The sequence below is a fragment of the Heteronotia binoei genome, chromosome 15 (genome assembly GCF_032191835.1).
Source record: "Heteronotia binoei isolate CCM8104 ecotype False Entrance Well chromosome 15, APGP_CSIRO_Hbin_v1, whole genome shotgun sequence".
Taxonomy (NCBI): domain Eukaryota; kingdom Metazoa; phylum Chordata; class Lepidosauria; order Squamata; family Gekkonidae; genus Heteronotia; species Heteronotia binoei.
In genome coordinates this window covers 21333945-21358240 of record NC_083237.1, presented here as the reverse complement: position 1 = coordinate 21358240, position 24296 = coordinate 21333945, and the positions used below count along the sequence as shown (strand labels likewise).

The window sequence follows — 24296 nt, the reverse complement described above, 5'->3', positions numbered from 1 at the left end:
GCCAGTTAATTTATATAATCTATATTTGTGTGGTATCTTTACAAAATGCACAGAGCCTCTAAATGTAGCTGTTGTTAATAACAATTATGTGCTTAGCCATATATGCCAGGCTCACAAGAGTTAGCATCTCAGTTGGCCCTCTATTGTGATTTCTTATCTGTGGCGTTCCCATAGCAGCAGGTGCTCTCTCCTTCGCTGTTTCTGAGCAGCAGCAGTGTATTCACCAGAAACGCACCCCTTTCTATAAGCTTTTGTAGCAAATTTACAGCCTGTTCTAGGCAGCTACCTAGGATCACCCACTGGGAAGGATGGCATTCAGTAGACACAGGATTGGCTTTTAAGATGCTCAGTGCTTGTCACTGTGCCTGTTGTAACCAAATCTAGTTGGCAGCAGGGTGCGCCATTTGGATTCTGGAGCCCAGAATGAACATCCTGTCACTCAAACAGAGGGCCTACAACTTCCTTCTTTATGGAACTGTTATGTGAGACTATGTGATAACAACAGCTAACCTTGAGAAGTGCACAGAAAATGGTTGATCTCTGGACATACATACAGGACCCAGAATGGCTGGTTCCCAGTGCACTCTTGCCACCCTTTAGTTCTCTTAATGAGGATGCTTAAAGAGTCCTTGAGAAGTGATTCCTCCCCCACTCCTAGTGCCTTTAGCACATGCTTATGCTTCGGCTGGAGACTCTGATTTGTGTTAGTGACTTTGGAATTAGTCCCACATACACAGAATCCTTTCACTTATAAATGCTAATCATTAACCTGGAGTTAGTGCTGGACATATCGTTTATATCACAACCAGTTTTTCCTCTAAGCTGAGTTAGCATGAGCTAGCTCACAGATTTTTAGTCTCCAGCTCACACATTTTTGTCTTGACTCAGAAAAAAATGGCCTTAGAGCAAACTAATTTATGCAATAGCTCACAACTTTAATACTAGCAGTAGCTCACAAAGTAGAATTTTTGCTCACAAGACTGCAGCTTAGAGGGAAGATTAATCACAACATGTCTTTACTGGTTAACTCTTTAGTTACACTGTGTTTTTCAAATGCTCTGTCTCCAGAAGACCCTTTGCACCCCCACCATGGAACCCTTCTGTGTTTCTGCACCCTAGAACAAGTCTGCTGACCATTGATATTGCCTTGATAAACTGGCCCTGAGCCTCAGCTGCCTTATGCTGAATCAGACCATCAAAGTTTGTATTGTCTACTCAGACTGGATGTGGCTCTCCAGCGTCTCAGGCAGAGGTCTTTCAAACCACATGCTGTCAGATCTTTTAAACTGAACATGCTGGGGATTGAACCTGGGACATTCTGCATACCAAGCAGATTCGCTGCCACTGAGCCATGGCTTCCTTCTTCTCCTTGCCTACACACTGAGAAGACCAGCAGGGCAGTGGCATGAGATCACTCAGGAGTAGAGTGCAGTTTTCGGAGCATAGGCCACCTTCAGAGATCCCATTCCCCCTTGCCTTGGTCCCCCACCCTGGGACTAACTGTGTACTCTCACTGGTAGTTCTCTGTGCATTCATGCAGCATGGAGTCCTCCCACTGGTGAGGCTTCAACCCTGGCTCCTCAGCTTCTTGTCATGTGACTCTGATGTTGCATGATTTCCTGTAATGTGTTTGCAGCTCAGTAGGCCCCATATATATTTTTTTTTAAAAAGGTGGGTCCCACATTTGGAACGATGGAAGGCTGCTGTTGTAGTGGTTAGGCTTGGACTATGATAGGTGGGTTCAAACTTCTACTTAATGGGTGACCTGGAACCAGAAGTTAACATTCAGCTTGGCCTACCTTATAGAATTGTTGTGAAGTTAAAAGGAGAGATATACTATGTATATCACCCTGAACTCCTTGGTGAGAAGGAAGGTAAGAATAATCTAAATAAAAGCCTTGGTCTACATTTACAACCTTTAGGACAATTTACTTCAAATGTGAGCTTTATCTGTAGCTACTTGTGAATTCTCTGCCCATTTTTTAGCACTTTCAATCCACTCTGGCTGCAAGCACATTAAAGAGCTGTTCTAGGGGAAGCAATCCATGTTAAGTAGACTCAAGTGAATTAATGTTGAGTGTGGATGTTGTGATCTTTAGAAGCCAACTCTCACCCATTATTTCCCCTTTCCCTTTAGCAGACTACAACTCCCATGGCCCCTTGAGTGGGAGGGGGTGCAGCGAGCATGCCCAGCGTCTTTAGTTCTGCTTCCCCCTCCCTGCTTGCCTCTCGCTCCCTCTTCTGCATCCTCCCACCCTCCTCTGCTGCATCAGCACCAACCTCTCTCCATCCTTAGAGCAGCTTTCTTTTCCCAGCTTGGCTGAGCAGGGAAGCTCAGTTTATCTCTTGCTGCGATTACCTGTACCCTCCCCCCCTCCAATCTTCTCCTCCACCACCCCAGAGAAGAGGGGTCCACGCCAGCCATCGTGTCTGTCTGCCGTGCCACAGGGAGGGGGGGGGGAGAGCAAACCGACTGAGGACCGGCAACCTCACGAGGAAGCACAATGAAGGATCGTACTCAGGAGTTGAGAACTGTAAGATTCTATTTCCTTTCTCCTACTTCCAGCGAATGCGTGTGATCTGTGACCTCGCAGCCCCCTCCTCTACATCTCCCCCCACAATTATTAATGGAAGGGGGAGGTTAGCAGTACCCCTTAGAGACATTTCCTTTCTCCCCTTCAAAATCTTCAGGGAAATATTCCTCCTGCTACAATAGCCGTCTCAGGATTCGCTGGCAAGAGGGAAAACCAGATATCTGAATTACTTTGGGGTGTGTGTGAAGGATTATTTGGGGGAAAGAAGGATTGGACAGCAGATTAATGTCTCAAGGATGTCTCACATTCCCATGATGGGGGGAGAGATACTTGGTTTGGGGAGGTATTCATATTTCAGTAGTAGAGGAAAGGCTGAGATTTAGCTTTATGTGGAGAAGAATATTTGTGTAACTAAATTGGGTGTGCATTGAATTTTAATAGGTCATTTGTATTGGATAAAACCTTCTTAAGTTATTAAGGATGATTATGTTACTTATTTTTTTGAGTAGCAATTTGTATGAAAAATTCTGAACCCCCCTCCCCAGTCAATGTATGTCTGTAGAAATTGGAGGGGGGGGGGTTAGGAGGAGGAGGAGGAAACAGCTAGTTTTTATAGGTCATTCAATCCCTCCCCTTCTTGAGGAGGAGAGGGGGTTGGAGGGAAAGGAATAACTCTTAAAGCACTCCAATATTTCAGGAAGTGGGGGGGCAGGATGAGGAGGAGCCTGCTTTCCCTCCCCAGCTTCCTTTGGAATTGTAGCTTGCTGGGAGAAATGTTAAGATTGATAAATTCCCCACCCCACCCCACCCCGCTTCGGGGTGGGCTGAAGGTTGAGTCAAATTGGATTTGATGGATTCTGTCTCAGGGGAGAGGCTTGGGGGGCCAAAGGGAAGGGGGAAGTTGTATATCCCAGTTTGTTAATGTCATTTTCTGATTAGCGTGGAGTGATTGCTCCTATGTAGGAGGGCTGAGAAGAGGCCGTATGAAGTAATTTTCAGAACACCCCCCCTCCCTTTTGTAAGACAGCATCATCTACACACACCACTAGTCTGCTCCCCCTCCCCCCTTATGCCTTTTTTCTGCTTTGCTTGGATTTGGTGCAACTTGGAGATTTCTGTTTAAGTCTGAAGACTCACAGCAAATCTTTGCCTCTAGGTTCTCTCTTGTTCTCTCCCAGCCTTCCCTCTTGTCATTGCCCCCCCCCCTTCCTCAGGGGATGGAGTCATTCATATAAAACATAAAGCAGACAAGGGGGGGGCGCTTGCTGTGGCCACATCAGGGGAAGTGGGGTGATGGAATGGGGAGGGATCTACTTCCTGGGATCCTTCTGATTGCTTGTTGATGCCAAGATAGGGTAATTAGTGACTTGGGGGGAAGGGATTAAAGGGTCCTTTTTGTTATTAAGTTTAGTTAATGCTATTTTATTTCTTCACTTTAAAAATAATAATATTGCCCAAAGTGAATTTTTTGACAAGATTTTCTGTTAAGTATTCTAGTCAGTTACCCTCGTGCTATTTCTTTTGGGCCATTTTCAGTATCTTCTATGTTACTTTGAGGAATATATGCTTTGTGTGTGTGTGTGTGTGTGTGTGTGTGAGAGAGAGAGAGAGAGAGTGAGAGAGAGAGAAATCCCTAAGTGTCTGTGTGTAGAAGACAGAGTTTTGTTTTGTACCTTCATTTCTGTGTGTGTCTTCAATGCTGAATCTTCTCTCACAAAATATGAAGAAATTATTGGGGGAACATTGAAGTATTTTCTCATTGGTTGGACATTACCCAATTTCTTTTTCTTTCTTTTTTCCTTGGTTGGTGCATTTGCATTTTTAGTGCCCAAAGAATCTTTGCAGACTATTTCTTGTCAAACCACTTTCCAAAGATTGGAAAGAGAAAACAACCCCCACCCCCACCCCACACTAAAGGATATAATTGCAACCCTGGTGAAATAATTCTGTGACCTTTCCAAGGCTTGGTAGACTTTTTTTCTCTTCTCTCCCTTTGCCCCCTTTGAGATATGCTTTTAATCAGAGTGGAGAATACAGAGAGAGGCGCTTAACAATCACCATTCCAAACGCTTCCATCTGCAGAGACAGCAGAATTCAGCAATTCTCCCTTCATTTAAAAAACTAGGGTGATGGGGGGTGATTCAAGGCAAATACGGCAACAACAAAAAAAGGGAATCATCTTATTGTTTTGTTTTTAAAATCACATATTTGCATACTCTCTCTCTCCAAATCTGCATGGATAAATACAGAAAATTGTTGATGTGCACACAGACATGGATCCTGGGAATATCCTTTAAGTGGATGTTGATAGGAGAGGGTGGTGTGCTGAGCCCTGATTCAGAGAATGAAAGCAACGAAAAACACCTTCTCTTTCCACCCCCCCCCTTCCCAAATCTTCTCTTTTGCCAACGGGCAGAGAATGTTCCTGCATTCCTGCTTATCCTTCTGGCCGGGCAAGAAAAAAAATGGCATTGCTTTATCGTTGGCGCATTGTGCGTTGGAGGGGGGGTTATGATGGAGGAGACGGTTTTGCTGCAGGAGCCAAAGGCTTGTGTGTATCTGTGAGTGTGTGTGTATCTCCTCTCTTTCTCTGTGCCACCCCCTCCACCTCAGTGTTGATAACGTTGGCAGCTGAATGCAGTGGGAAGGGAAGACACTCACAAACACATACAGATATACATATGTAGAGACATGGGGGAGGAGGGGGGATGGTTATAAAAGCAGGTGTGTTGGCAGAAGGGAAGGGGTGTTGATACCCAGTGTGGTGGCAGCTAATCCTGAGGGCGGGGGGGGGGGAGAGATTGAGAAGCCAGCAAGGAACCCGAGGAGCCCGCAGCCCTTAGGCGAGGTGTGTGAGTTTGGGGGTGGGATCTTGCTATCGTGATCTGGGATTCGAAGCCCACAGAAGTAGGGTGGGATGATTGCTTTGCTTTGCAATTATGGTTCACCGGAGGGATGGGGGTGGGAACACAGCCCTTCTCGCAAGCCTATTTGTTTATCTCTTCAATATTTCAGCCCACCCAGGCTCCACTGGGGAAGAGGAAAAGCAACACTACGTTCAGGCAAATCGAGGAGGGGGGAAAAAACAGCTGGCACAAAACCACATTGCTCACTTATTATGGCCCATACTATAGCCAACTGAAATGTGTTTTATGTTTTTTTAAAAAAGGATAAATCTTTGGAAAATGTGCTCAAGTTCAGGCTTTGGTGAGTCCCCAAAGAGAGGGAGTCCAGTAGTGCACCTACAGGTGGACAGATGCTGCGACTGGTTTGTTACAGTGTCTGAGAGCGGCTGTGGAAATGGACCCTTAGAACAGAGTTGTTCAGTTCTCCAGAGACCCATAAACCCACACTGCACATACCCAGATCCTGGCTATTTGTTAAGTGTTGATGGTGTTCTTGGAGCTGCACAGAGTGTGCCCAGATGCCTTACTGGACACATTAAACTGTAGGTTGGAGAGATAGGGAGGTTGACATGTGAAGCATGAAGCTGAGGTGGGAAGAGTCAGGTGGAGCTGTAGGTAAGATGAGGTAAGGAAGGATTTTGCTGAAGGTCTTGAGAGATGTGAAGGAGGAGAGGAACCGAAGGCTGTTCTGAGTACAGAGGGGAGTGTGGGAGGAGGAACCAAAACAGATTCCTCAGCAGGTGGAGATGTATAGGAATGAAAATTAGGAGGCAGAGGTGGGTGGAGGGTGTTCAGAATTCCTGTCTTCCAGTTTGTCATTACAAGTTTCAACCCCCCCCCCCCTGTATCAGTGGGAGGGAAGTGTCCTCCTTACTAAGGATTAGAAGCTTAAAGTGCACAGAAGGTGAAAACAGGGCAGTGGAAAACAAACAATTGCATAGCTGAGGAGGGAACGGCAGACCTCCCCATAACTGGTTCATTCATTTACCTTGTATATTTTAATCTAAAAATAATAATATAGGCAGAAGAGGGGCACCACAAGATAAACAAAGCACTTGGTGTCTATCTAGGTGTCCATTTAACTTTCCAGCATTTAAAATGGGGGGGTCGTACCCCAGTTCAAATTTCACCTTTGCCATGAACATAATAGGTGGCATCTGGTAAACTACCCACCCCCCCAAAAATATTAGGGCAATAAAAAAAATACTGACTTTCCTTATAGAATTGTATGAATTGCAGACATATTGCATGTACAGTGGCTGAGGCACTCAAAAACACTACATAATGCTGTTGTTATTACCATCCTACGCAATGATTATTATCCAGTGCCACTCAGCAAACTTTGTGGCCAAGTGAGAATCTGAACTGAATCCCTTGTCCCATATTGTGTTTATACTGTGCAGCACTGGTTTGGGAATCTCTGCTCCAAATGCTCCTAAAAGATAAATGCGTTGAGGATCGGAAGAATATTGTTTAGTTCACTATAAACCATGCTATAAAGTGATAGAGTCAAATTGAGTCACCAAAGCATGAAAAAGGCATTTTTGTGAAACCCATATCCTAAACCCCAAATGCACCCATTTAAGTTGTTCAGCAATGCATAACTGTAACTGAATTCAGCATAATTTTACCCACTGTAGTTCCTTAAGAAAGGAAGGACAGAGTGTTCTCATCACCCCTTGAAAATTCCCAGTGTTCCTCTGAGGGAGGAGTGGAAGCCGTAACATTTCAGCTGATTTAAAAGCCATGCAAAAATGTGGCATGTAGATGGTGCCTGAAGAAAAGACGTGGCCATTTTCCAGCTGAGTCGTTAACCTGTGGGACTCATTGCCACAGAACAGAAGATACAAGCTGGCAGAAAGAAAGAACAGTCGCTATTGGTCATTTAGTGTTTTACGATATCTATTGCCAGGGAGAAGAAAGTGGTAAAACGGAATCAAGGTATAGGAATTTAAGAAGAGAGGGATTTGCAAAGATTGGTGGAGGTGAAATTATAATCAAGTATTCCCCTGTCTAACAGTTGTAACCTTTTGTCAAGAGGTCAGAAATGTGTCTAGGCTAGGTGGGGCCCCATTTGGGGGCTGGTGAGCTTATTTGCTAAAAAAGACTGGGACTTTGGCCTGCTTAGAAGTCCTGCTGGCTTCTCTTTGCAAGTCTTTCTCCTTAAACCCAGATTTCTGTGGGGAGTTAGCTGTGTTTCTCCCACTACTATTTAAGGAAAAAAGTATTACTATTGCCCACTAACCAGGGTTCTTAAAGCACTTTGCAAAATACAAACAGTTGGTATTAAAACAACAGCACACACAAAGATAAGAATAGCAGCAAAACCAGTTGATTGGTTTGCACGTTAAACAGCAAAAATGTTCAGGTGTTTTTACCAGGCACCTAACATGAGTCCAAGTGAACCCCTGATGGATCCACATGGGGAGGAAGTCCCACAGTTGAAGAGCCACCACTAAGAAGGTCTTTTTTGGGGGAGGCATCCCCCTTTTTATTATCTTGTTGCAGGCCTTTGATTAATGAGCTCCATCACAAATTAAAATGCCAGCCAACACTTACCTCTTCAGCACAATTTGGCATATGAATACACTGTTTTTCATATGCTGTTGCGAGTTGATCTGTTTTGCCTATATTCATTTCTGATTTGTTTGTTTCTTTTATGCCACTGATACATGATCTATACACAGATGGTGCAAAAATAACATCCAGAGTTGCATAAATATAATGGGGAAAATTCTGCATGGGAAACTAAACATAGTGCAGAACTAAGAACTCATCATGGGTTTGAAATCTTCCTGGTTGCTTTCCACCCTTTCTGCGTATATCTGTAGGAATCACTTGTGGCATCTCATTAAACCTAAATGTGGGGAGAGGACCCCTCTGTAGTTTATAGAAGTATTCTTTTGTACACACTTAACAACCATTCTTGTTTCCTGCATGATGACATTCTGTTTATAAGCATAATCCAACACTGTATCTACCCTGGACTCCTTTTTAAAAACGTATTTAAAAGATTTTTACCCTGCTTGGCTCCAGTTAATCTGCAGGATGACTTATGCATACAAAGTCACACAAGAACCAAAAAGAGGAATGCACATAAAACATGCACAAACTGAAAGCAGAGAACACTCCAAACAGAAGATAACTCCAGTACAATAAAACATTAATTCTCTTCCACCAAAGGCAAACAGTACACCTTTAACTGGGCATCTATAAAAACCTGAAAATCTAATAAAACTATTTTAAAATAATATAAACACAGATGACATCTGTTGAATATGTGCACCTTAATTGTGCCATCACAGAAAAGGCCCTGTCTAGTCATCCAGAGGGCTTTGATTATGACTTCAGAAATGATGTTCATAGATATTAGGCAATCCTTTGGAAATTTTGGTTCTATCGGTCCATATTTATCTGTTATCAGTCCATCTGACTATCACTACTAATTTTTTAACACCAACAGTGATGGTAGAAGCAACAGAGCAGAGAATTCCAAAATTCTTTATTACTGGAAGGACAGGGAAGGCGCATCAGAGAGTGGTCTGCACAAAATAATCCCTTCACTTACAACCTATTTTCAAAAACCAAGTGAGAAGAGACATTTCAGTTTCTTGCAATGGGAAGGGGGGAAGTCATAGAGTTTAGTAGTATAGCAAATGCAGAAGGTCCCAAGTTTATTCCTTCGCATTCTCAGTTCCCAATGATCTTTGGTACAAAGTGCCTGCCTGAGATCTGGAAAGCCATTGCCACAGACAGTACTGAATGATACTAGTGGTTTTACTGACTGCTGGACAAATGTATAGATTCAAGTTGAAATTATCTTTTTCAGTGGAAACCTTTTACCAGAGCTTGATCAAAACTGGATAGAGGCCAGCATGGGACAGATAATACTTTGGGGTCTTGCAAACTGCCATTTTGGCCGTCCCTGTTGGAGAGAACAGCAGAATGCTGCAATGCTGCTCCAAAAAGGTTTGCAACTAGGGTAGTATATAATTATTTATAAGCTGCAAGCCAAATCCAAAAGTGAGAAGAAACATTTCAGTTCCTCACGATGGGGAAAGAAGTCATGGAGTTTAGTGGTAGGCAGAAGCCTCTTCTCCATTTCTGCTTTTTAATTTTTAAAATAGTATTTTGCTATTGTGTGATTTATGCAAATATGCATCTCTCGGTGATTTTCTGTTAATGCGCCACTCCTAGTTCAGATGAGAGGCATGATGCTGTGGAGCACTGTAGCCCTGTTCTCAAAGACTATGCCAGTACTGGAGATACAGACTTTATAAAGGACACAGGCAAACCCAAGTAATGATATTCTTTTTTACTCAAAATACAAACATGCTTTAAACATTAACACTCTTACAGTATTTTCTCAAAGTATCTCGCTGATGCCCACCCTCCAACTTCCACTGCCAGTTTCTCATTATCACTGGGACAGAATACAGGGACATAATGCCCAGCCTCTGTCATCTGGCAATAAAGGTAATAACCAGTTGCTTGCAGACAGGATAAGAGCCCTGGATGGATTGACTTCGTCCTGCAGGCCATATGTTTGACACCCTTGCCCTATGCAAATTCCCCTTAGGCTCCTGAGATCTGCTGCCCATGTTTTTTCAAGTCTGTGTTTCCACCTTAAGGACTAGAAGCATTCAGGGGAAGTTTATAACGAAAGATAACATTTCTTTGAATACTGAATCTTGTGGCCTGTTTTGAATGATTTGATTGTCTTGTCCAACTGCAGAACTAAAGGATACACATTATCTTGACTAAGGAGGGGGTTTATTGTTGAATAGGAGGGCTCTCTCCTATTAATATAACCAGGGGTCGTTTTGTAGAAAAATAGGTGGTGGAGCTCATTAGCATAACTCATTAGCATATGCTGCTCCCACCCAGCCAAAAGCAACCCGATGCAAGAAAGGAGAGCTCTGGGCAAGCGAGGCCTGCTTGGCCTGGCCAGGAATCCAACCAGCTCAAGCAGGACTCGCTTGCCTGGGCTCTCCTGGGCCGCCCCCCCCACCCCAATCAAAAGGCCAGCAAGCCACCCGCTGCCTGAAATCACATAAGTGGAGAAAGGGTGGCATAGGGCTTCAGGGGTTAATGAGGACTGCTGGGGGCGTGGCAAAGCCCTTGGGGGCTGGCTGCCCACTCTCCTAATCCAGGGACTGTTATGCAGCTGCACCTACTATTCAATGGACAAGGTAGGTAGGGAGGAAGAAGGGTTCAGGAGCTGCGCTGCTGTGAGCTCCTGCTGAATCTGAGGCATGAATGTAACCATCTACATGCTATTTTTCCTATCTGATGGCATTCCCAGATATTCCCCTCCCTTGCATGTGTGTGTGTGTGTATATGCACACACATTTGTGCTTGTAATTGATACATGTACACTGCTTTTTGCAGAGGTAGCAATCTCCTCTAGTAAAGCCATTGGATTCTAAACAGACACTATATCCTTCCAAGCCCACTGAGTTCAGTTGACTTAGAAGGCCATAACTCTGCTTAGGATTGCGTCGTAAGTTGCACAGCCACCTAAAATTGTTATTGTCCGGAGCTTTGCTTAAATAATGTGAGGCTTTAAACTGGTCATGTGTTCAGACCTTCTTGTTGTCTTTAATTTCTAAGCCCCTAGGGCCTACTTCAGCGATTGTCCGTAAGCATTTCCAGGAGAGGCAGACTTGTAATCAAAGCTCTGTTGGTGGCTTTAGGTCTTTCCAGCAAAGGCTGGAAAGAGGATGCACCACTGATGCTTCTGTGTAATGTCCCAGAATTCCCTGATTGTCTTGCAGAATTCCTCATGTAGCTCAGTCTGCTGCCCATCATGGAACCTAGAGAATGTTTCTGCAAATTAAGTTTCTAGGCCTCAGAAGTACAGAGAATAGCTTATTTGTTTGCTTGGGGTTGTTTATTAACCATGCAGTTAATTAAGTGCTTGAAGCAGTTCACACAATTGTTAATGCACTACAACATGATATAAAATACTATACATTAAAAATAGCCTTGGAAAGAACCATCTCAAAAGTCAGTAGCTGGAACAAAAGTGTAGAAATTGTAAACCAGCAAGGTTCAGGCAGTAACAAATTTTAACCTAAGAATTAGTGTATCCAAAAGAGCCAGCCTGATGTAATGGTTAGTGTCAGGCTAGGATCTGGGAAACCTGGGTTTGAATCCCACTCTGCCATGGAAACTTACTGTGTGATCTTGAGCAAGTCACACACTCTCCGCCTGACCTACCTCACAGAGTTGTTGTGAGGATAAAATGGAGAGGAAAACAATATAAGCATCTTTGGGTCTCCATTGGGGAGAAAGACAGAATATAAATAAATTTTAAAAATGCAACACAACTAAAAGCCAAAATGCTTTCCACTTGGCACTTAATAAGCCAGGCCAGCTGCATTCAACAGTCAAAGGGCTACCACAGGAAAAGCTCTGTTTCTGGTTGCTGCCCACTTTACCTTTGAAATGAGGGCTTCTGATACAGATCTCTTGCCTCCCTGTTCCTTGCAAATGATTTTCACCAAACTTCCAAGTGTCTTGGAGACACAAGTCATGGTTGCAGATCTAATATGCAGTGCCACCATAATAGCCCCTTCACTGCCCTACACAGCTGCACCGTTCTTGACTAGGGCTGGTAGGAGGAGGTATTGTTGCACCCCAAAGTAGCAAATGTTTGTCCTGAGCAAACAGTTAATTGTGGCTTGGCCACTAATGCTTAACTGTAATAGCATTTCCCCCCATTTATCCTGTCTCTTCTTACAAGGAGGCCAGGGTGATGCATGTGGATCCTCATCCCCATCTCCAAACGCCTAAATTTTATCCTCCTGAGAGCTAGTTTGGTGTAGTGGTTATGTGTGCGGACTCTTACCTGGGAGAACTTATCTGGGATTCCCCACTCCTCCACTTGCAGCTGCTGGAATGGCCTTGGGTTAGCCAGAGCTCTCGCTGAGCTGTCTTTGAAAGGGCAGCTTCTGTGAGAGCTCTCTCAGCACCACTCACCTCACAGGGTGTTTGTTGTGGGGGAGGAAGGTAAAGGAGATTGTAAGCCACTCTGAGATTCAGAGTGAGGGGCAGGGTATAAATCCATTCTTCTTCCTCTTCTTCCTCCTCCTTTCCTGTGAAGTAGTTCAATCTGAGAGGTTGCATCTGGGCCAAAGTGACCCAGTGAGCATCAGTGGGATTTTCAAGGCAAGGCAAGAGAATAAAGGGTGGTTTCCTGTTGCCTGCCTCTGCATAACAACCCTGAACTTCCTTTGTGGTCTCTCATCCACGTACTAACCAGGGCCAACGCTGCTTAGCTTCTAAGATCTGATGAGAATGGACTAGCCTGGACCACCCAGGTCAGGGTATGAACTACTGGATAACAAATGTGGAATTTGGTATTCAGCATTTTTAGAATTAGGGTGTTCAGAGTTTCTAGCATGCAAAGATAGGGTCAAAAATGCACAACCAGTTCCTGGTGGCATTTTGTAGCTCCTTTGGTAAGTTATCTCCATGGCTTAGGAACCATTGCAAGGTATGGCCTTGCCATGCAATTCTAGTCATGTAGGACAATCCCTAGGTTACTTGGGAAGAGTCCACAAAGCAGGTTCTTCCTGAAATACCAACTGTCTCCAGGCACAGAATGCAGTGGTGATATGGGAAGGAGCCACAATGTGGGCTCCTCCTACATGCCTGGCAGTTTCTGATGTTACCGGAATGATGTAGAAAGGAGAGATATTGCAGGAAATCCCATGAAATTAGGGTAACCTTGCCAAGGGGTTACTAAAAGCCTGTCCTAGCCAGGATTTAGTTAGGTGTGCAGCTTCTGTAACTCTTGTGCCAAGCAGAAACAGCATAAATTATGCAAAAGAGCATATTAGCATAATATAAGCAGATCACCCAAATCCAGCATTTTCTTGATGAAGAATTTAGTGGCCAGTGCACCCAGCTGTGCTGATAATATTTCCCCACCACTTTAAAAAAAAATCCTCTCTTCTATTTTGCCTCCAATAGAGCCCAATCTGTCACCTGTCCGCTTTCACGTCAGCTTTTAAGGTGCTGTCCTTTTTTTTTTGACAGCTCCAAATACTCTCTCTCTCTCTCTCTCACACACACACGTATGTGCACGGAAACCACCAAAAAGGAGCTTTATAGCCATAAATCTCCCCCCTGCCTTTGTGGATGGTTTTTGTGCCTTCAAGGAGTATGGCACATGTAGCTGTTCCTTACAAACCTGCAAATTCAGCTATGAGGAGAATCAAACAGTGTTGTTGCTTCTCATTTTCGTCCTCTTAAAAATAAAATATTGTAAAAAAATTGAAATTTTGATTGTATTGCAACAAAGGAAGCTTAATAACCAAAGCTAAGACCCCAGCCTTAATTCTAACTATCCTGTAATCCTTGCTCTTCTCTCATCCGACAAAAGTCTGTGTCCCTTCCCCTCCCCCATCCTCTCAGGTTTGAGGCTACATGAGCAAACATCCTCCACACTGAACCTTTATGAATGCCAACTCCAAGTTGGGAAATTTCTGAGGGTTTGGAAGTGATGTCTGGTAAGGGTAGAGTTTTAAGGAGGGGAGAGGTCTCAGTTTAGGGGGGATATTATAGAGTCCATTTTCTCCAGGGGAACTGGTCTCTGTAGCCTGGAGATCAACTGCAATTCCAGGAGTACTGCAGACCAGTAGTCCCTCCAATGTTCCCTCTAAGCTGTGGAGTCTTGTGAGCAAACCTTTTTTGTGAGCTACTGGCATTAAAATGGTGAGCTACTGCATAAATTAGAATCATAGAGTTGGAAGGGACCTCTAGGGTCACCTAGTCCAACCCCCTGCACAATGCAGGAAACTCACAAACACCTCCCCCTAAATTCACAACATCTTCATTGCTGTCAGATGGCCATCTAGCCTCTGTTTAAAAACCTCCAAGGAAGGAGAACCCGCCACCTCCCAAGGAAGCCTGTTCCACTGAGGAATCGCTCAAACAGCCTGGAAGTTCTTCCTAATGTTGAACCAGAAACTCTTGATTTAATTTCAACCCATTGGTTCTGGTCCTACCTTCTGGGGCCACAGAAAAGAATTCCACACCATCCTCTATAATGACAGCCCTTCAGGTACTTGAAGATGGTGATCATATCACCTCTCAGCCGCCTCCTCTCCAGGCTAAACATCCCCAGCTCCTTCAACCTTTCCTCATAGGACTTGGTCTCCAGACCCCTCACAATCTTTGTCACCCTCCTCTGGACCCGTTCCAGCTTGTATATATCCTTCTTAAAATGTGGTGCCCAAAACTGAACACAATACTCCGGGTGAGGTCTTACCAGAGCAGAGTAAAGTGATACCATCACATCATGTGATCTGGACACTATACTTCTGTTGATACAGCCCAAAATTGCATTTGCCTTTTTAGCCACCACATCACACTGTTGACTCATGTTCAGCGTATGATCCACTAAGACCCCAAGATCCTTTTCACACATACTGCTGCTAAAACAAGTCTCCTCCATCCTATAACCATGCATTCTACCTAAATGCAGAACTTTACATTTATCCCTGTTAAAATTCATTTTATTGATTTTAGCCTAGTTTTCCAGCCTGTCAAGGTCATCCTGTATCCTGTTTCTGTCTTCTTCTGTGTTTGCAACCCCTCCCAATGTAGTATCATCTGCAAATTTAATAAGCATTCCCTCTATTCCTTCATCCAAATCACTGATAAAGATGTTGAACAAAACAGGTCCCAGGACAGATCCTTGAGGCACTCCACGTCACTTCTCTCCAAGAGGATGAGGAACCATTCACAAGCATTCTTTGGGTGCGATCTGTCAACCAGTTACAGATCCACCTAACGGTAACAGGATCCAAACCACATTTTACCAACTTGTCAACAAGGATGGTATGTGGAACTTTATCAGAAGCCTTACTGAAATCAAGATAAACGATCTCTATTGCATTCTCCTGATCCAGCAAGGTAGTCACTTTCTCAAAAAAAGAGATCAGGTTAGTCTGACATGACTTGTTCTTGAGAAAACCAAGCTAGAATAATCACATCCATTCTTTCTAAATGTTCCAGGACCGACTGTTTGATGATTTGCTCTAAAACTTTTCCAGGTATAGACGTCAAGCTGACGGATTGGTAGTTACCCGGATCGTCTTTTTTCCCCCTTTTGAAGATGGGGACAACATTTGCCTGCCTCCAATCTTCCAGCACCTCTCCTGTTCTCCAAGAATTCTCAAAAATAATAGCCAGAGGCTCAGAAATTACATCCGCAAGCTCTTTTAGAACCCTTGGATGCAATTCATCTGGCCCTGAGGACTTAGTTTCATTTAAAGAAACTAGGTGTTTATGTACTACCCTTATGTTGATCCTAGGTTGGAACTTCATACCCTCCTTATATGTTCTATTTTTGCCATGTTGAGCATTGTTTCCCTCAGAAGAGAAGACTGAGGAAAAGTAGGAATTGAGCAGTTCCGCCCTCTCTTCATTACCTGTTACAATTTCACTTTCTTGCCCTCACACTGGGCCTACCGTGTCCTTGCTCTTTTTCTTACTCTGAACATAAGAAAATAACCATTTTTTGTTGTTTTTAGCATCTTTGGCCAGCCTAAGCTCATACTGAGCTTTAGCTTTCCTAACTTTTTTTCTACAAGCCCTGGTGATTTGTTTATATTCATCCTTGGTTATAAGGCCGTCCTGTCAATTCCTAAAGGAGTCTTTTTTATTTCTCAAGTCTTTAGAGAACTGTTTATGGAGCCACTTTGGCTTCTTTAGGCTTTTTCCATTTTTTCTTCTCATAGGAATTGTCTGTGATTGCGCTTTCAGTATTTCGCTTTTAAGAAACTCCCACCCCTCCTGGACCCCCTTCCTCCTACGTATTTCTGACCATGGGGTTTTACCTAGCATAGTTCTAAGTTTATCAAAGTTTGTCTTTCTGAAGTCCAACCTATAAGTCTGACTATGTATAGCTTTTCCCTTCTCTAAGACTGTAAATTCCAAAATCACATGGTCACTACTGCCCAGTGTGCCCACTATTTCTGCTTCTTCAATCAATTCTTCCTTGTTGGTGAGAATCAAATCCAAGATAGCAGATCCCCTTGTTTCCATCTTCACTTTCTGGAAAAGGAAGTTGTCAGCAAGACAAGTCAGGAATATATTTGACTTTTCATTTTTAGCAGAGTTGAACTTCCAACAGATGTCTGGGTAATTGAAACCTCCCATGATCACTGTATCCCTTCTCTTGGAGAACTTTGCAATCTGCTGTAGAAGTATCTCATCCAAGTCCTCTGACTGACTTGGTGGTCTATAGCAGACCCCCACAATAATATCACTGTTATTTCTTACTCCTTTTATTTTTACCCAGAGACTTTCAACTGAGCTGCCATGCTCAGATTCACATATTTCCTCACAAGTATATACCTCCTTCACATATACTGCTACGCCTCCGCCCTTTCTCATTTGCCTGTCCCTTTTAAATAAGTTGTACCCCTGAATCCTAATGTTCCAGTTGTGAATGTCATCCCACCAAGTTTCAGTAAGGCCTATTATGTCATACTCTCCTTCTTTTATTAGGACTTCCAGTTCCTCCTGTTTGTTTCCCATACTCTGTGCATTAGTGTAGAGACATCGGAATCCACGTTTTATGCATCCCGAGGGTTTGGTTTCCGTACAAGCCTGCAAGTTAACATTACCTAGTGTATGCACCACTCTTAGCAAATCTTTAATGTTCTTATCCCCAGTTTCTGGCATCATGCTTTGAATTATTGTCTCGCTTTGAATTATTGTCTTGCTCCCCCATACAATTTAGTTTAAAGCCCTCCTTATTAGGTTAGCAAGGCTGTTACCAAACACCCTTTCCCCTACCACCGTAAGGTGCAAACCATCTCCTGATAGAAGACCACCATCTTGAAAGCATAAACCATGGTTCAGAAATCCGAATCTTTCCTGACGACACCATCAATAAAGCCAGTTGTTTATTTGAAGTATTCTTCTTTCTCGTCCTAAGCCATGGCCTTCAACAGGAAGCACTGACTAGAACACAACCTGTGTGCCCAGCTCCTTCACCTTCTGACCAAGAGCCACATAGTCCTTTCTAATACGTTCAGGGCTATGATGGGCAGTATCATTTGTTCCCACGTGGATCAGCACGAAAGGATAGTAATCTGTGGGCTTGATAAAGCTTCCAATCCTTTCTGTCATGTGCTGGATGCTTGCACCAGGCAGACAGCAGACCTCTCAGGATAACAAGTCCGGTCGGCACACTTTGGGCTGCACCCCTCTGAGCAAGGAGTCTCCAATCACCACCACCTTCCTCTTCCTATATTGGGGAGCAGAAGCTCCAGGCTTCTTATCCACAGGATCTTGAGAAACTTTCTTCAAGCTTCGTGGAGGCTGGGGAAGTAGCCCTTGCTCCAATGGCTCAGAATCAGTTACTGTGGGGAGATCCTGGAACCGATTGACGAGCAGCAGGGGCTCAGAATATCTCCTGATTTTCTTTCTCCTTTGGGTTGCATTTTTCCAGGAACCCTCCTCCTGTGTTGAGTCCTCTTCTAATTGCTGAGATATCGTTTCCTCTCCCTCCTCTTGTCCTTTCAAGAGCACCTCATACATTTTGTCAAGGAAATCCTCATCTTCCTTTATACATTGCAGTGTGGACAATCATGCCTCCAGTCCCTGTATCTTTTCCTCCAGCAGGGCCACTAACTTAACACTTGTTGCAAGTGTAATTCGTGCTACTCTCAGGTAGAAATACAAACATCCCACAGTCTTTACATGTCACTGCCTCTGCTCCCTCACCAGCCATACTGCTGCAATCCATTTCAAAAATTTCTTTATCTTCACTTCTCTTTAAATCTCACTGCCAACTGCCACTTGAAACTACTTTTGAGTAACTACCCACCTTTCTACAGAACCCCTAGGCTAGACCCCCAGGCTAAGAGCCCTTCGGCTCGCACCAAAGGTTCGGGCCTCTGGCAAGGATGAGCTTTGCAAATTAAAGGCTCAAGCCCCCACCCACCTCTGACTTAACAGCCAGAGCAACAGCAGAGGATGGGGCCAGCAATTACCCCCAGGTAAACAAGCTCTCCTCACTCAGCAACAGCTATACAAAAGTCACACAAAAGCAATCAGAAACCCCTCTCCAGCAGGCACCAAGCACTCCACAGTTACCTCCCACAGCAACCCTAGGTAATGCTCCCCACCAGTTTTAGAAAAGCAAATCAAGTCTCACCAGCAGTTTCTGTTCTAGATCCAAACAGCTTCTACTACTGCTCTAGGGCCATTTTTTTCTGAGCTGAGACAAAAATGTGTGAGCTGGAGGCTAAAAAATTATGATCTAGCTCACGCTAACTCAGCTTAGAGGGAACACTGGTTAGTGTGAGCTAGCTCACTGGTTTTTTAGACTCCAACTCACACATTTTTGTCTTAGGTCAGGAAAAATGGCTCCAGAGCAAACTAATGTATGCAGTAGCTCACCACTTTAATGCCAGTAGCTCACAAAGTAGAATTTTTGCTCACAGAATTCCACAGCTTAGAGGGAGAATTGCTGCAGACGCCAACTGGAGACTGGCAAATGTAGACCTTCCATCTCTATATATTCACAGTGAAATGAGGAAACAAGAATAAATGCATAAAATGTGTTATAAAAATTAAAGAATATGGGAAACTCCCAAGGAAGAAAGTCCACCTTTCCTTGCCGACATCTTGCTTCATAGCCAGCAGCATCAGCCAGTCTAAGGGAAGAAAGACCAGTGACAGAACTTTTCCCAGGGTGGTGCCATTTCAGGTTACAGGAAGGGTGTGTGTATGACATTTTTTTTACTGTTCTGCTCTCTCTAAAAATTCTCCATGCGTGCTGAAAGCTAGTGTGGCAAGTTGTGTCCAACTTTCTCTTTGAGCTACATACCATAGAAAATTATTATTGAGGGAGGATTAAAACCTGAAACTTCTCCTTGAACTGGTATAGCCCAGGGAAAGCTTTACCACAATTTTCTTGCATGCATAGATTGGCTCTCAGTCTCTCTTAAAGGAGGGTCAAGCAGATTTCCAGATAACATCCTCTATCTGAAATAAATTGCCAGGGTAGGATTCATTAATATCCTGTACTCAGAGTTATAAGGTTTTCCATTGTTTTTGGTTTCCTTTTATGCTGATCTCAAGATTTCAGAGATGCATGCGCATACACCAACATACAAGCACACCATTTATTATTTTCTTACTAGCTCACATGACATACATACTGTAGCTAATTTGCAGAACATCAACAGCTAGAAGGGGCAGGGAGGAGACCATGCATTCTAACTGGCCTTTTCCTGCTCGCCTGAAGACAAATTTTGTCACCAAGTAAGCAAGTAGTGCTTTAGAGGCCTGAATGAACACTTCTCACATTTGGGGTGGTGGAAAGCGCTGTCAAGTCACAGCTGACTTAATGGTGACCTCATAGGGTTTTTAAAGCCAGAGGTGAACAGAGGGGCTTTGCCATTGTCTGCCTCTGCATAGTGATCCTGGACTTCCTTGGTGGTCTCCCATCAAAGTACTACCAGCTTTGGAGATCTGCTGAGATTGGGCTTTCCTGGGCCATTTCACATTTTAGCCATCGCAAACAGTTTTGCTCGTGCTTGTGGAACTGTGCAGGGCTGGCCCAAAACATTTCAGTGTTTGGAGCATAAATAAAGCTGTAGACAAGTGCACCTTTAAGACCAACTAAGTTTTATTTAGAATGTAAGCTTTCATATGCTCTTAAGCAGACTTCTAAAATAAAACTTAAAGGTGCACTACTGCTTTGTTCTATTGCTTCAGACCAACACGGCTGCCTACTAGGATCTATCTGGAGCTTAAATGTTTACTCACCTATCCCCAGTTAAAATAGAGCACCATTAGAGGTGGAAAGGTTAATAATAGCTCTTGAATGATTGTTTTAAAAGGCATCTGTGTCTCTACCTATTCAATATACATGAACATATGAAGGTGCGTTAAACAGAGTCAGACCCCTGACCCATCTAGTCTGATATGATTTCTCAGTGTCTCTGGGTGAGTTAACACCTACTGTTTGAGACACTTTAAATGGAGAAGCAAAAACTGAACTGGGGATCTTCAGCAAGGGCTCTTACCACTGACTGACTTCTCCAATGGGAGCCTCTGTGTTGTAATAGTCAGAGTGTTGAACTAGGATCTGGGAGACCGTAGGTTCAAATCCCCATTCTGCCTTAGAAGCTCCTGGGTGACATCGGGCTAGCCCAGGAGTGGCCAAACTTGCTTAATGTAAGAGCCACATAGAATACACATCAGATGTTTGAGAGCCACTTGACATGAACATCAGACATTTGAGATCCGGAAGGAAGGTAAATGGGGGAGGGTGAGCTGGAAAGAAAGCATCTTTAACTTTAAATCCATTTTCCAAGCTGGCTTCGCTTGGAGAAGTGATTTAAAGAGAGAAATACCTTCTCCAAGCCAGATGATGGAATGGTGGGGGCTTTGAGAGCCACACAATATGTATGTGGCTCCCAAGCTGCAGTTGGGCCATCCCCTGGGCTACCTAACAGGCTTGTTGTAGGGATAACTAGAGGAGAGGAGACCGATTGCAAGTCATTTCAGGTCCCCACTGGGGAAAAAAGCAGTGTATAAATAAAGTAAGTAAATAAATAAAGCCCTTCCCCACAAGGTATATGAGTATAAAAATTAACTAAATCAAGTGTTCTTAAAACATAGTTCCTTTTTTTTTTTTTTTTTTGCAATTTAAACTGTGATGCTTGGTGTGAATTCTCTGCCTGGAAGTCTCTTTGCTTTCCACCACTGAAAGGACTGGGAAGACCCAATTTCAAATTCCCTGCTCGGCCATCAAACATACTGGGTGACCTTGGGCCATTCACTTTCTTGCAGTCTAATCCAGGGGTGGCCAATGTATCATAAGAGCCGCAAAGAATAAATGTCAAATGTTTGAGAGCCACAAGACATGAACAAATATTACACGTCTTTTAAAATAATGCTTAGAAACTCTTATAGTTTCTTTGCACAGAAAGATAAAATACATATATATGCACTTTACAACATGACCATGCTAGAGGAAGACTTAATAAACACACACAAGCTGGGAATAACAGTACCAATAAGACCAGCAAAGGGAAAGGTTAGATATTTTTGGCACCAGTGGGAGAAGGAAACACACATGTACTATATAAATCACTGATCAATGTTTGCATCATTATGCATCTCTCTTTGCCTTGACACCAAGGTTAGAAAATAGAGCTCCTACAAGAGCTATGAAACTAAGGAGGAACCCTGCAGCACCCTCTTTAATTCTGTCCCTCCCTCCAGTAGCTCCCTTGGCTCTTGCACTCTCTTTCCTCACTCTAGGTCTCCAGGTGACCTCTGTGGTGGAGAAGAGCTTGCAATTTACTCTTTTCCCCTCCTCCCACTCTTCGCACATAGTGGAAATAGTTATCTACCTATGTGTCAGTGTTCAGAGCTTGACTGAGATCCTGATACTAAGCACACTTACTTGACAGCAAGCTTGCACTAAGTTCCTTCTTGACCTCTGGGAGCTGCACAGAGGCCACCCTTGGTCTAATCTATCTCAGAGGGTGAGGATAAAATGAAAGGTGGAGAACTCTGTCTGCCACCCTGAAATCCTTGGAAGGGAGGGAGGGAGGGGTAAAAATAGGCAGACAAACAATGAAAACTTGAAATAGCTGCTTCTGTGCAATCTGCATGCTCCTCAGTAAAATTAAGACGTGTAGCGTGGGGATTCCTGGTAGGCTGGATTGTACTCTCTCTAAATCTCCAACTCTGCAATCCTTTATGGCACCCAAAATCCACCTCGCCTCATGGTAGAGCCGCCTTTAGGATTTGGAGACTTCCATGCATGTGTGCAGGCCTTGGAAATAAGAGTGCAGACTGTGTGTGGGATAGTAAGGGGGACAGTTATTTTAGCTGAAGGGAGACAGTCTGGAAGTATAACTACACAGACATTTGCAATGGATAGAGAAACCTACACATGGCGGGGGAGCAAAATATCATAGCCTGTTATCTGGGTAGGAGAGCTGTAGAGGCAGATAGATTTTTATATAACTAGGATAGCTCTGCCACTGTAGTCTGTGAACAAAAGAGCTAGCCGGAGAGACAGAATTATATAAACCCTGGATTTGTCGGTCTCTATCACCTTGTATATTTAGGAAAATCTCTATCTTTACAGAAAGACCTATTTCTAATCTAACTGTTTCTAAAGATACAGAGAGACAGACTTATCTAAAGCTCCTGTGACCTGAAAACTTCCACTCTGTGAAAATCTTGAGCCTCCAAGCCTGTTAAACCGGCACTCTGGACCCACAAGCAGTGTTGCACCACTGGAGATGTGAAACTGTTTTAAACTGTCAGAGCATCGTTAGTTGAGCATCCTCAAATATTGTCTCCTCTGTCTGGTAGGTAGAGAAAGGTTGTTCCCAGCACATTCTGTAGGAGCACCAGGGCTTTTTTTGAGCAGGAACGCAGTTCAGGCTGGCCTGGCATCAGGGGGTATGGCCTAATATGCAAATTAGCTTCTACTGGGCCTTTTCTACAAAAAAGCCATATCCTAAACAATGGTGATGTCAGGGGGTGTGGCCTAATATGAAAATGAGTCCCTGCTGGGCTTTTTCTACAAACAAGACCCTGAGGAGCACCTTTAACTGAAGATGTCAGGGACTGAACTGTGGACCTCATTTGTGCAAAGCACACACCTGGCTGTTGTGCTATGCTAGATCCCTGTGCTAGAAAGACTTAATCTGGGACCAGGGCTTGTTAGGGTGCGCATCCTTAGTGAATGGGAAACCTAAGAGAAGACTGCCAAACTGGGAGGAAATTGAATAATGTTAAAGGTGGGGGGACATCTCTGAGCCTGAGCAGAGAGCATTCTCTGATGAGTAACTTCAAACATGGCCTCTCTTTCTTTAGAAATTAGCCCCTTGCATCGGTGAACATATGAACATATGAAGCTGCCTTATACTGAATCAGACCCTTGGTCCATCAAAGTCAGTATTGTCTTCTCAGACTGGCAGCGGCTCTCCAGGGTCTCAAGCTGAGGTTTTTCACACCTATTTGCCTGGACCCTTTTTTGGAGATGCCGGGGATTGAACCTGGGACCTTCTGCTTCCCAAGCAGATGCTCTACCACTGAGTCACTGTCCCTCCCTCTGTGTTTGTTGACATTGTTCATATGCATATGAAAACTACGTTTGCCAGGTCCAACTCAAGAAATGTCTGGGGACTTTGGGGGTGGATCTGGGAGCAAGGGTGTGACAGGCTTGATTTTACTCCAAAGGGAGTTCTGGCAGTCACATTTAAAGGGACTGCACACCTTTTAAATCCCTTCCCTCCATTTGGAATAATGAAGGATAGGAGCATATTCTTTGGGAGCTCATAGAATTGGATTCCCTGGTCCAATCTTTTTGAAACTTAGGGGGGTGTTTTGAGGAGACGCACTGAATGCTATTGTGAAAATGTGGTGCCTCTACCTCAAAAAAGAGCCGCCCCCCCAGGCCCAGAGCCCCAGATATCCACAGATCAATTCTCCATTATATCCTGTGGGAACTGGTCTCCATAGGGAATAATGGAGTGCCCAGCAGACATTTCCCTCCACCACCCCTGCTTTCTGATGACCCTGAAGTGGGGAGAGGACCTCCAAACCGGGGGATCCCCTGCTCCCACATGGGGATTGGCAGCCCTAAACTACAGGCCATCTAGCAGCTGTTGAATCTATCCTGTGGTCTCCGTGGTGGAGGGAATGGGTATAGATTTAAGTACAGGAATGAATTAAAAGAAGAATCCCCTGCATAATAGAGTATATTCAACTTATTGGTCTTGACACCCTCCTCCTCCTCCTCCACTTCCAAGGATTTGTAGTTTACTAGGGGAGGAATACAAATTCCTTG

At 44.0% G+C, this 24296-nt stretch overlaps 1 protein-coding gene across 2 annotated transcripts in view; it reads left to right on the top strand.

Annotated features, from left to right (window-relative positions):
* The first annotated feature begins 2236 nt into the window (after positions 1-2236).
* Positions 2237-24296, top strand: part of STX1B (syntaxin 1B) — a 68424-nt gene continuing 46364 nt past the window's right edge. The window contains exon 1 of one of the 2 annotated variants that reach the window (XM_060256265.1): positions 2237-2534. In XM_060256265.1, coding sequence (XP_060112248.1) covers positions 2505-2534 — 30 coding nt within the window. In that variant the 5' untranslated portion in view covers positions 2237-2504. The remainder of the gene's footprint in view (positions 2535-24296) is intronic. The other variant, XM_060256264.1, reaches the window with a different exon arrangement.